Source organism: Jaculus jaculus, chromosome 3, assembly GCF_020740685.1.
Source record: "Jaculus jaculus isolate mJacJac1 chromosome 3, mJacJac1.mat.Y.cur, whole genome shotgun sequence".
Taxonomy (NCBI): domain Eukaryota; kingdom Metazoa; phylum Chordata; class Mammalia; order Rodentia; family Dipodidae; genus Jaculus; species Jaculus jaculus.
In genome coordinates, this window is record NC_059104.1 from 75,726,157 (window position 1) to 75,739,946 (window position 13,790).

Genomic DNA, 13,790 nt, shown 5'->3' on the forward strand with positions numbered 1-13,790 from the left:
CCCGAGTGCTGGGATTAAAGGCATGCACTACCATGCCTGTCAAGACTCTTAATTGATCACTGTGCCAGACCCTTGGCAGGGGAAAGGGTTTGGAATCCAGATCTCCTGATCAAGGAATTGTACTTTAATGAAAGACATCTTCAAACTTTCTTTTCTTCCATAGTAGAATCTATGGTACACATACAATTTGCGATTAGGAAAGTGCAGACTAATAGGACATCTCACAGCTAGGGGGTTCAACTAGGAGGCAGATGCAGAACAATTATTGCAAGTTTGACTGGTAACACAGTGAGTTCCAAATCAGCCAGGGATACATCATAAGACTATACCAGAAAGTGGGGGGGAGGGGAGGAGAACCAGTATAATCTCTCAAGCATTATCCAAATTTAGAACAGGGCCTGGAAGCAAAAGAGTGGTAGCTGAGGCTCTAGGCCAAGAGACTTACCTCGCACTGGTGCCCCATCCATGATCTCATACTTGGCTATTGTGTCATTCTCGTGGTACACATTGGGACCTGTGCCTGTTGTTTCCCGTTTGATGATGTCTATCTCCATGTGCTTGATTTTGATTCTCACCAGCAAGAAATATATCTTCCCTACAATGACATCTTTCAAGTGGTATCTGAGGAAGAGAAAGTAGAGGAAGTAAGATGGAGGTTCAGTAGCCCACCCCCTTTTGTTTCAGCAGATAATACACTGCCCATGTGCATGGTTGGTTGAAGGTCTAGTTGAAGTGCAAATTCACCCTCACTGTGAATTACCAAATTCGGAATTCTAATTTTGCTTGAGGGATATCAACCCTGCACGATACTTCACCCATTCATATTTGTTAATCTGTTCTGCTTCCTTGGTGTATAGCTTTAGTATTTGTGGGATTTATTTTATTTTATTTTTTATTTATCTCCAAGCAGAGAGAGAGAAAGAGAGAGGAGACAGACAGACAGAAAGAATGGGCGTGCCAGGGCCTCTAGCCACAGCAAAGGAAAGGAACTCAAGACACATGTTCCTTTTTTTTTTTTTTTTTTTTTGGTTTTTTGAAGTAGGGTCTCACTCTGGTCCAGGTCAGCCAAGATATTCTCTCTGGGTCAGCCAATGTGACACAAATAAAATTCTTCTAATTTGAAGCCCAGATTCATGGCACATGAACCCTGGCAGAGACTTCAGAATTTACCGTCCTTTTATGATAAATGAAAAAAAAAAAATTAGATGAAAAGATATCATCATTTGCCCAGGGTGTGAGAAAGGCAGACAGGAGATGAAGCCAGGTTACTGGTTCTCAGACTTCCATGTTTCCCATTGTTTCTCATGCTGCTTACAGTCTATTGTGAAGAGCCCATCTTTTTACTTTGGAGTATTTTATCTCTAAATATTTTCAGGAATATATTCAAAATAAAGTTGTTTTTAAAAAACATAGTTTTGGGCTAGAGAGATCTCTCAGTGGTTAAGGCACTTGCCTGCAAAGTCAAAGGACCCAGATTTGATTCCCCAGTACCCATGTAAAGCCAGATACATAAGGTGGTGCATGTGTTTAGAGTTAGTTTGTAGTCGCTATATAGGTCCGTGGGGGGAGGGGTGGTAGGGGCATCATTCTCTATCTACCTCTTTCTCTCTCTCACACATAAAAAAATGAAGTATTAAAAAAAGAAAAGAACATATTTATTTACCTGAGAGACAGAGAAAAAGAGAGATAGGAGTAAAAGAGAAAGCAGGGCAGGTCAGGGCCTTTTGCTACTATAAATGAGCTCCAGACACATGTGGTACTTTGTGAATCTGGCTTTACCTGGGTGTTAGGGAATTGAACCTGGATCAATAGGTTTTGGAAGTTTGTGCCTTTAATCACTGAGCCATCTCCCTAGTCCAAAATATGATTTTGAAGTTGATAAGACTGCCAGAAAATTTTTATTTATAAGCAGGTGAATATTTTGATGTCCTAAGTGTAAATAGCTTAAATCATGCAGCTTCCAAACTTGCCAGTTAAGATTATTTTAAGACCTAAAAAAATAACAGCCAGGGCTGGAGAGATGGCTTAGTTGGTTAAGTGCTTGCCTGTGAAGCCTAAGGACACTGGTTTGAGGCTCGATTCCCCAGGACCCATGTAAGCCAGATGCACAAGGGAATGTACACATCTGGAGTTTGTTTGCAGTGGTGGGAGGCCCTGACACACCCATTCTTTCTCTCTCTCTCTGACTCTCTCTGTCTGTTGCTCTTAAATAAATAAATAAAAATAAACAAAAATAAAAATAAAAATAAATCAGGCATTCTTTGCTAGAATTCATTTTAGTTCAGAAAGGAAGCCATAGCTTTCACTGCCAATGTTTGGTTTCCTCACTTTGATTTCTAAAGACATGGAAAAAACAAATGATAATGGAATCGTGTTCTGTGACTATTGTCATCCACAAAAGGAAACAGCTCTACCTAGGATCCAAAACAAATAATCTAACAACATTTAGTTTAGAGTGAATTTGGAAGGCTTCTTATGGTATGTAATGATACCATCTCAATTTAATACTGTGGACAGTGAAGTTTCTATCTCCCAGTCCATGCATCTGAAACTAATCCATAATTGGTTATATTATTTTTGTGGTCTTCCCCCAGCTGCATGTCATGATGAAGCAGTGGAGTACTCAGACCAAGATCTATTTTTAACATCTTTAAATAATTACATCACAATCTTGGGGTCCAAGACACTTACTTGGATTTATTATACTCAAACTCAATGTGTAGGCAGTCCTCAATCCCAACTTCCATCTTGATGGATGAGTTTAGCTCTGGGTATGTGCTCAGTGTGTGAACTACAATGTCCATCTCTTTGATGACATCATTGAGGCGGCGGCTGATGGTGGCTCGAAGGAAATACCTATCAGGAGATAGAGCTGTCAGGAATGAACACTCCTAGTATCCAGATACTGCCTACTCAAATCTCATCTGGATCCTCTGGGTTAAGAACCCTTCTCTAAGTAAAAGTGACTTCTGGCTGTGCATCGTGGCACCGCCTTTAATCCCAGCACTTGGGAGGCAGAGGGAGGAGGATTGCTGTGAGTTCAAGACTACCCTGAAACTACATAGTGAATTCCAGGTCAGCCTGAGACCCTTCCTCGAAAATAAAAAGGGGGGGAGGGGAGGGTTCTGTGCTCTGTCCCCCCCCTTTTTTTTTTTAAATTATGTGGGATTAAATGTGTGCACCACCAAACCCAGCTTTTGGTTTTTATTCTACAACAAAGAAAAATTAAGATTTGTAATTCTCCCCTTTTCAAATTTGTGCTCTTTTTATTCAGGGCCTAAGCATTTCTCTGCTGCTTCACTCCCTCTACCAGCATTCCTCTTAAGACCTTTTCCCTCCCACAGAACCTCTCACAACCTGGTCATACAGGAGAATTACTGGGGGAGGAGGTTGAAGGAGGATAAAAACTCCAGATGTCCTAGCACAGCTGACATTTAAATCCTCTGCTGAGGGACTGTTGCCTTGTTCGGTTTTATTTCAGACAGGGGATCACTACTACAGCCCTGACTGACAGACTATCCAGCTATCCTTCTCTGTTTGCCTCCTACATGCATATGCCTAACGGAACATAGCATCTCAAAGAACTTTATAAGTCACTCTAATTTAGGAACTTTAGCATCTTTTTAAAAAATTCAACTTTATTTATATTTATTTATGTGTGTGAGAGAGAGAAAGAGGAAGAGAGAGAAAATGGGTTTACCAGGGCCTCCAGCCACTCCAACAGAACTCCAGATGTATGTACCACCTATTGCATCTGGCTTATGTGGGTAGTGGAGAATCAAATTTGGGTCCTTCGGCTTTGAAGGCAAGCACCTTAACCACTAAGCCATCTCTCTAGCCCCTTGTCTGGCATCTTGATCCTTCTATTTTTCCCCACACTGAATGTCTCTACAGCTAATATCTTTCTTCTTTGAGCTTATAAGATGCTATACTGACCTATAGTCTCTTCACCAGCTGGTCCTAACAGATCCATCCTTCCCAACAGAAACTGCTCTCTTTGAGGGGACACGTGGCCTTCCATGTCCTAAATCTAGCAGCCCCTTACTCTGAGTGCTGAAAAAACCACTTCCTTCTTGAAATGGTTCTCCTGAGACTGACCTTCAGTTCCCAGTAGTAGGTCCAGTTCTTCTCTCTGTGCACTGCTCCATTCCTGAAAGACATATGAGTTTCTACCCCTTTACACACATGTACTATGCATATTGTACAAGTCTAGGTGCTCCATACTCAGTATAGGCTTGTGCTTCCAATTGTCTAGTGATTTTTTTTTTTCCTTTGAGGTAGGGTCTCACTCTAGCCTAGGCTGATCTAGAACTCTCTCGGTAGTCCCACACTAGCCTTGAATTCACAGTGATCCTCCTACCTCTGCCTCCCAAGTGCTGGGATTAAAAACGTGCACTACCACATCTGGCTTGTCTGGTGAAATTTTTTTTTTTTTTTCGAGGTAAGGGTCTCTAGCCCAGGCTGACCTGGAATTCACTATGGAGTCTCAGGCTGGCCTCGAACTCATGGCAATCCTCCTATCTCTGCCTCCCCAGTGTTGGGATTAAAGGAGTGTGCCATCATGCCTGACTGTTGTATGGTCCATCTCTAGAACTTTTCCATCTTCTCTGAGTAAAACTCTATTCTTCTTAAACAGTAGCTTCTTCATTTCCCTAACCTGGCATTCTACTTTTGTTTCTAGACTATGACTGTCATAGGTTCTCATAAGTTGTATTTGTCTTTTGTGATTGGCTTATTTCACATAGCTAACTCATTAAGGCTCATCCAAATTTTTACAGATAAGAGAATGTCCTGTTTTATACCACATTCTGTTTATGCTGCCTTTACTTTTTAGTCATTGTGAACACAAGGGTATAAATATCTGTTCCAGACCCTGTGTCCATTTTTCTTTTTGATCTACAACCAAAAAGAGAATTACTATACCACATGGTAATTCCATTTAATTGTGTGTGTGTGTGTGTGAGAGAGAGAATGTCTGCCTGTCATACAGGATTGAACCAAGTCCTTGCATATTATAAGTATGTGTCTTTGTTTTACCACTGAGCTGTGCCTACAGCCCTGTGTTTAACTTGAGGAGCCACCCTATTGTCTCCAGTACTTTTCTTTCTGACATAAACATACCAAGATATATCCAATGCAAAAAAAAAAAAAAAAATTTAGCCAGGCATGGTGGCACACATCTTTAACCCCAGGGCTTCAGGAGACATGCAGGAGAATTGTAAGTGTGAAGCCATCTTGGGCCACATAACAAGACCGTGTTGTAAGAAAAACAAAGTTCTATAGTCCTGTTAAGTAAATTCTAGGTAATCCCCACCACTACTTTCTTCTCTGTGTGACATGGTGCATCAAAGATTTTTAAAAATATTTTATTTTTATTTATTTATTTGAGAAAAAAAGGGAGGGGGAGAGAGAGTAAGTGAGTGAGAGGCAGAGAGAGAATGAGAATAGGCACAACAGGGCCTCCAGCTATTGCAAATGAACTCTAGGCACATGAGCCACCTAGTGCATCTGGCTTATGTGGGTCCGGGGGAATTGAACCTGGTTCCTTTGGCTTGCAGGTAAGTGCCTTAACCACTAAGTCATCTCTCCAGCTCTTGGGCAAAGATTTAACAAGAAAGTATGTAAACACTTTTCTGATGAAAGAAGTGAAACCAGGGGAAGGGGTGATACTAGGTCTTGCTATAGCCTTAGTAACTATTCTAAACCCAAATCTATAGGTGATGAAAACAAGTTGATTGTACAGAATGGAAACAAGACCTGGGACCAGGTGTTTAGGGTGACTTTATCCCAGTGATGTCACATAATCTCATCATCACTAAGAGTCCAAGAGTTGCTGGGAAATTTTTTTCACCCCAAAGGCCCTGGCATTAGTCCCTAGCCTCAGAGTTTCCTGGCTTGGGACAGTAAAAACTATGTTTGTTAACTTTTTCTGTGTGTGGTACTGAGATGGAACCCAGGTCCTTGCCATGCCAAACAAAGGCACCACTTCTGAGCACTTTCCTCAGTGCTATATTTTATCAATTTTTGTTGTTGTTTTTTCGAGGTAGGGTCTTACTTTAGCCCAGGCTGACCAGGAATTTACTCTGTATTCTCAGGCTGGTTTCAAACTCATGGCTATCCTCCTGTCTCTGCCTCCTGAGTGCTGGGATTAAAGGTGTGTGCCACCATGCCAGGCTTATTTTATCAATTTTTAAAGACCTCATTATGCTGTGTTATATTTTGTTTTCTAATCGCCTTCAAAAGATGGAGAGGAAGATCTAGAATTAGAATCCAAATCTAGTGCCCATTTTACTAGCAACAATACTGAGTTAAAGCTGAAGAGGACACAGCTGATGTGTGGCAGAGCTGGGAGTAGGGGCAGTACACCAGAAACCAAGCTGAGGTGTCGTGAGCCAACTCAATAATGAAAGCCAATTACTGAATTTCCAAGAATCTTTGTTTGTTTGTTGTTGTTTTTCAAGGTAGGGTCTCACTAGAGCTGAGGCTGACCTAGAATTCATTATGTAGTGTCAGGGTGGCCTTGAAGTCATGGCAAACCTCCTACCTCTTCCTCCCAAGTGCTGAGATTAAAGGCGTGAGCCACCATGACCGGCCTGAATTTTTATAAACTGGCCATTAAAGCTTAAAGTTAAGGCTGGGCATGGTAGTACACACCTTTAATACCAACACTCAGGAGGCAGAGGTAGAAGGACTGCCCAAAGATCAAGGCCAGACTGAGACTAATAGTGAATTCCAGGTCAGCCTGAGCTACAGTAAGACCCTACCTCAGAAAACCAAAACAACAACAAAAAAATCCCCTTAAAGTTAAAATACAGAAACTTATAATTAAATGAGTTACATTAAAAATAAAGGCAACATATTAACATTTCATTGTTTCTTAACTATTTTCCTACACTCCATACATCAGGGACGTTTTTTGACAATAACACTGTGAAAAAGTGGTGGCTGTGTATCTCTTCCCATCTCTGCATTTAGGGACATCAGGATAGTAACTGGAATCTGGCTACAGTGAACTACAATCGAGGAGCCTTTCCCCACAAAGAGCTCAGGTACTCATACAACATTGCTTACAAATGCTCTTCCAGGTAGAGTCTGGCTGTAGCCTGGAATTCACTATGTAGTCTCAGGGTAACCTTGAACACACAGGAATCCTCCTACCTCTGCCTCCTAAGTACTGGGATTAAAGGCATGTGCCACCATGCTCAGCTGCTCTTCCTTTTTTTTTTTTTTTTTTTTTGTTTTTTGGTTCTTTTGAGGTAGGTTCTCACTCTAGCTCAGGCTGACCTGAAATTCATTATGTGGTCTCAGGGTGGCCTTGAACTCAAGGTGATCCTCCTACCTCTGCCTACTGAGTGCTGGAATTAAAGGCGTGCAACACCACGCCCGGCCTGCTCTTCCTTTTTAATAGCCATATCAAGACCCTCAGAAGACAGGAAGCCTTAGTTATGGGATAAAATGAGAAATTAGCAGGGACCACTTACCGTAGCTTTACATTCTGCCCAGTGTAAGACTCGTATGGCTTTTCCACATGAGTAAACTCAAAGTCGAAGGCCTGTGACTGCGTGATCTCTCCCGGCCGAGCCAAGTCCTTTACCAAAGATACAAACTCATGGTGGTTCCCACGGTCATAGTAGAGTTCTAGAGAGAGAGCAAAACTCCTCCATCAGAACTGAGCTGCACCTGGTCTAATGAGGTATTCCAGGTTGCAGATACCATTCTTCTGAAAACTGTCCCCCAGCCAGCTCCTTCTAACCTTGTTTTGGGGCTCCTTCTCTTTCTTTGACCTCGGCCTCTCCCCTGAATTCCCTGTTAACTGATCTCCCTCCCTATTCCTTTTCAAAAAAAACTCTTCCATCTTTCTGTTTTGCCTTGTTGCAAGGTCTGGCTACTAACTCTTAGGCTCAAGCTCTCCTGCCCCTGTCTCCTAAATATGTGGGTTGACAGCTGTGCACAACCATACATGGCTGGTTTTACACAGGAAAGGCCTTGATACAAACGAACCAAATATGATTCTGCTCCAAGGCATTGTTCCTATTAGTAATCTATTAATTATGCACCCCCAAAAGAAAAGGAAGTACTGGGCTAGGTTAGTCAGTCTCAGGTAGCCCCTATATGTAGTGTTTTGACATTTATTAAGGGAGCCAATATAAAAAGCAATGGTTTATTCATATTATCCTTACCATAATCTTGGAAAATGGGTAGCTCAAGCCTTTATCATCCATTTAACAGACAAAGAAACCGAGACAAAGATCCTTGTAAAACTGGCTTAGAGCCAAAAAGTAGGCAGCAGGGTTGAAATTAAAGCAGGCCTCCATCTAAATTGTACTTGCATGGTCTCCTATGGTATGTGTAATAACACAAGCTACTTCACATGGTTTTGTGGGACATTCAGAAGGTAATTTAGGTAAAGGATACAGAAGTGGATCTAGTGGGCAGCAAATAGTAAAGGAAGCCACTAGACTCTGCTGTCACTCAGAAAGGCAAGGATATGTTCATCTAACATAGAAGTTCTAATGTTATTTCTATCCTATAAGTTAGTAGTTCTCAAATCTGCATGTGCATCAGAATCCTTTGGAAGGCTGGTGAAAGCAGAGTGCTTGGTCCCAGGGAAAATGGGATGGGACCTGAGAGTTAATCCTTCTAACAATATTCTAGGTGGTGCTACTATCACATTTTGAGAAAGAGGGCTTAAATTCATCCTCTTTATAAAATATTTCTGGTATGTGTGTGTGTGTGTATATAAATATATATATATATATATATATTCTTTTCATTAACTTCTGCTTTTCTTTATTGAGATGGGGTTTCACTCTGTAAGATTAGCTAACTTGCAATGTAAACTCAAATGCCAGTCTCACAGGCTATCAGAAGTTAAAGTGAGGGTACTGACTGGAAAAGAGTGTGATCCTATGACTTGAGATGGTGATGTGTGGGAAGGCCCTTAAGAATCTGGGGACACTGAACTCTCAGATTCTGAAGAAGTTGTTTTTCACAAGAATGGGATCTCTCCTCCCTTAGCAGCAGTTGCATCCCTGCCCCCAATCCCTTAAGTATTGCCCTCTCCACCCTTTCCTGAGAGAATTACTCCTTTTATGTCTGAGGAACCAGCAATGACCCTCCCTGCAGGAGGTGCCAATATTCCTCAGTGCCCACCCACCTTTGCCTCTAGGCCTATGACAAGGCATAAGGCTAGGCAGGCCCGTGAAGGTGAGCTAGAAAGTGTGACTTGAGAGGAGGTGAGGTACACCCCCTATAGAACTTCAGGAGTTTTCTAAGGTGTACAGGGAGGATGTATGTGTGTGAATGGATTTTAAGGGTGTGGGATGATGAAGGAAAGAAGGTTAGATCATGCTGAATTTGCTGAAGTAGGCCCACTGAGTAGAGATTTTAGATTTAACACTGTAGCTCATGCAGTTGGAAGAGGTGTCAAGAGTTTATTTGATTGGTTGGCTGAAATATGGATCCAAAGATGGCCTAATGTGAATGAGCTTGAGCTGCCTGAAATCCCTGGCTTAATGATGATGAAGGGATTAAAAGGTTAAGAGAACTTGGAATGCTGGAGTGGACTTGCCATGTACACATCCTTGCCCCCAAATGTGAGTGTCAGAAGATGTGCCCTTCACTAAGACTGTAAGAAAGAGATTTGTGAAGGGAGCCCTAGCACACTTAAAGCTGCCATAATATGTTAAAAAGAAAAGAACATGATGATTAAGGAAATGTTATAAAGATATGTGGCCAGCAGGATGTGGTACCTTACAAATATTACCTTTGGTATGCAGAATACCAGGCCATCTGTTTGAATGAGATAATTGTTAACTTTTTTTTCTTTGCCTTTGTAACTAGGCTTGTGACTATTGTCACATAGATTTGTTTAGTAATTTGTCCTTATAGTCCCTGATTAGATGTAACTGGGGGCTGTGCTCTTGAGTTCCAGGCTCAAAGTATGGTCCTGGCCAGAAATAAATGCCTGTATTTATTAATATCATATTCATGTTGGACTGGTGAAGCTCTGAGTAACCCCAGACCCATTATATTTGGGGGCTCGTTCAAGATCTGACAGGGGCACTCTGCCCAAATCACTCCTGTGTCACCCCCCACCCCCGACTTGCCTTAAGGTCCAGGAAATGCCCAGTGAAGCACCAGGGGCAAAACCCTTGGGTGAGGTGATACAGTGATTTTTGCTTCAGCCTGTTGGTAAGGCCTGGTACTGGCAAAGTTCCTGGGATCTTAATGCCTAGATGTCTTCTGTGACTAAAGAAGACAAAGAGGCTTCAGAATCTCTGTCTTCTTTAGAGTGATAGGAAGGCACACCAGAGGTAAGTCTTGTTTCTATTTCCGTGCATTTTTGAGACTCTCTGAATCTGGATTCACAGAGTCATGATTTCTTGGGACACTATTGACTGTGGGTTGTAGAACCTAGGGGATAGCCACTGAGAGATGCTCCTTAGCCCCAGGGACATTCTCCAGACCTTGGCAGGAAAGAGTAGTGGTCAGGAGATATCAACACTGTGGCAGAGAGTCTTCTGGTCTGGAAAGCCTCCGGAGGCAAGGGGGATTCAGTGGAAGGCCAGATGCAGCACTACTTCCATAATCCTGAGTGGTGGTAAGATGTCCCCTGACCTCTGGTCTGTTTCAGTTCTGTGTGGCCACTTGTCTGTTGTGCTGTTTAGTGTTTGTTTTGTCCTTAACATTTTTGGATCTCCCTAGGAAACCAGCTGTAGAATCTGAAAACTCTACAAATGGACAGAGCACACCTAGCCCATTTGTAATGTGTCCTTACTAACCTTTCATTCTTCCAATAGCAGGCATGTGACTTAGGCATCACATGTCTGGCCTTCTCCTTGAGGAAATTCTGTGAATTAGATTGGCTGTCCTTTGTTGTGGGATGCTGCCAGAGGGAACCTTCAACCTTCCAACTGTGAATCAAGTCAGGGCTTGTGCTTGGGTGATCTGAACACCCTGACCACCCCCGATAAATTGGAAAATGAAAATTGAAAATTGAAATTGAGACTAGTTAAATTTTGGTTTGGAAAAATTCTCAATATGAGGTCTGAAATTATACTTTAAGTAATTTCAATGTTTGGTTTTGTTCTCTGAGCTGTAAATAGTATAGAAATTTAAAATGGGAATGCATAGCTTCTGAATGAATGAATGAATGTGTGAGGGGGGAAATGGTTGTCTGGAGTCTGTATGAAAAGCGCACTTGATTGCCAGGCATGCCAATGCATGCCTTTAATCCTAGCACTTGGAAGGCAGAGGTAGGAGGATCACCATGCATTCAAGGCCACTCTGAGACTATATAGTGAATTCCAGGCCAGCCTGGACTAGAGGGAGACCCTACCTTGAAAAACAAACAAACAAACAAACAAACAAACAAAAGAAAAGAAAAAAGAAAAGTGTACTTGAAATGAATGAGTATGTATGTGGTTCACAGACCTAAGGCTGCAGAATGATTTCTGTTCTGAGCAGTGCTATTTCATTATGAGGGATGTTCTCCACCAAGCCCACTGTACTAGATAGCACTGCCAATTCTTACTGTTGAGTGTCCCTCAGAGGGAACAGTGAAAGTAATTAAGATCATAGGCAAGGAAAAATGCAAAATTCTCCTACTCTTAAATAGTTATCAAATGGCAGGGCCAGAAAGCTACCTTGTAGCCTTAAGGGAAGTCCAAAACTCTCCCTGGAATTTAAGAAGGAAATAAAAGGGAGGGGGCTATGCTGTCCCACTGTGATCTCCAAGGGCAAGAAGTATATCAGGAATAATTAAGTTCTGGGCTTGTCCAGGCAGATGCACCTGTAATGTGTTACTTAGTGCTTTCCCCTGAAGGGCTTGACTTGCAGATGGCCAGGTGGCCCTAGGAGTAAGAGGGGGAGCCCAACACACAAATCTCACTGTTGGACAGAGACACAACAGATCTCTCTGGGGTTTATACTGCCCCCAGGAGAATCCCTATTGGTTCTTTTTTAGCTTTCCTGCTTTGCAGAGTCAGGGGGCTGCAGGCACAGGAAATCTCAGAATCCTGGTCCCAGCATGATGATGGGTGAGTGCCAAGTTGCTGTGAACAGATGGAGACTTCCTATAAGAAATTTCTAACTTTTTATGTTTAATTTTTCTTTCTATGCTTCTATGGAACTACCAATAGACAACAGCCATAAGATTTATGTTTAAACTTAGAAGTACTCGATCACGAGTTTGCATAAAAATTTCTAATAATGTTCGAATCTGCTTTCATATTTTAAAATATGTTTCAGAAAAGTTATAAGAAACAAAGTTCCAAAATCAATAAATGATAAAATCTATATGTTTATTCTGGGTAACTAATATAAACCAAGTCTGGTCTACTCTTTTATAAAAAGGTTGAGGACAAAAAAACCCAAAAAAACAAAAAACAAACCAAACTTAAATAATCATATTAAAAATCTTATGGTAAGGATAAGGAAAGATTTTGTTGGTAGTTATGAGATAAACTGACTAAAGAAGATAAACTGGAGAAGAAAGTTTAAATGTTGGATGTTAAATGCTTGATGAAAACGATTGTTATAGAGTGATTATAGAGATTGTAAGGTAAAAGTATGTGGATGAAGGTATGAGTAAGCTTAAATAGAAGGTTAGAGACAAAGTTGATTAACTAAGTATTAACATACTTGATCAGATTACAGACTTCTTGAGATACAATATGACTATTAGCCTAGGGCTTATATGAGACTAACAAAGTATGGCCCTGGCTGGTACCAGGTTGCTATGGTATTCAGGTTGTACACTTAAAACTTTAACTCACTGATGTTAATTTGGTCATGATAATGGTCATGAATGACTGACTTTAGAGTACTCAACCAAGTTAGTTAGGTTCCTCTACTTGTCAACCTTTTAACTAAATCTTAAGGTTAAAATTGGCTCATTAGTAGTTAATTCTTTCATATGGTTATTATATATAAAATTCTGTCTCAAAAAAAAAATCTCACAGAGGAACTATTTACTCTTTTTTCCTATTTTATAAGGTAAACAGACCACATTTGGAGACGATGAGCAGTATTTATCTGTCATATACTTGGTGTCCCCTGTCTGATACTGGCTTACAATACTACTCTAACTCATGCTTTCTGCCTCTGCCTGTTCCTTGTTAGCCACTGCTGTCTTTAAATTAAAAAAAAAATGCAAAAATTCCCCTCACTGGTTATGTTTACCTGATTGCTACTGATTTGTATTAGTCTAATCTCTTTGATATGTCTTATTAAAGGAGAAATAAGGACACTAAGGACAGATCTCAGACTCCCATCTGACATGTAAAAACAATTTAGAGTTCTAGCTGTTTGTACTTGCTGACATGGGTTGTGCTAGTTGTTTGAAGATGTCTCTTTGCTCAGATTTATAGAAGTAATCCAGATCTGCCTACCACTAATGGTGCTCCCTTAAAATTTATAACACAAGGGGACCCACATACCTTAGGGAATTGGGCCCACAGCCATCAGTTAAGGGGTATAGATTCATCACACCAGAGTCAAGAGGACAGTGACCTCAGGTGATTGTAACAGCTAACAGATTACCCAGAACCCAGAGGGTCTCCTCCAAGTCAAGCTCTGGAGGACACTTACCCCTGACAAGGTGACTACCCTATTTACTCCAGAAGCTGACTAGTCTACACATGGCAGAAGCTTGAAGAATTCAAAGTGAGATATAAAAAAAAATTGTTTTAAATCATGTAGACTGCACAAGCTGTCAAGTCCTACTTCTGAAAACCAGATGCCTGTCTGCCTATATGAACATCTGCTTTCTTGGTCACCCTGACTCA

At 41.3% G+C, this 13,790-nt stretch overlaps 1 protein-coding gene across 2 annotated transcripts in view; it reads right to left on the reverse strand.

Annotated features, from left to right (window-relative positions):
• Positions 1 to 13,790, reverse strand: part of Vps26b (VPS26, retromer complex component B) — a 29,955-nt gene that overhangs the window by 5,390 nt on the left and 10,775 nt on the right. Inside the window, exons 2-4 of one of the 2 annotated variants that reach the window (XM_004665501.3) lie at positions 7,482 to 7,638; positions 2,692 to 2,856; positions 446 to 621 (exon numbers count right to left, since the gene is read on the reverse strand). In XM_004665501.3, coding sequence (XP_004665558.2) covers positions 446 to 621; positions 2,692 to 2,856; positions 7,482 to 7,638 — 498 coding nt within the window. The remainder of the gene's footprint in view (positions 1 to 445; positions 622 to 2,691; positions 2,857 to 7,481; positions 7,639 to 13,790) is intronic. The other variant, XM_045146453.1, reaches the window with a different exon arrangement.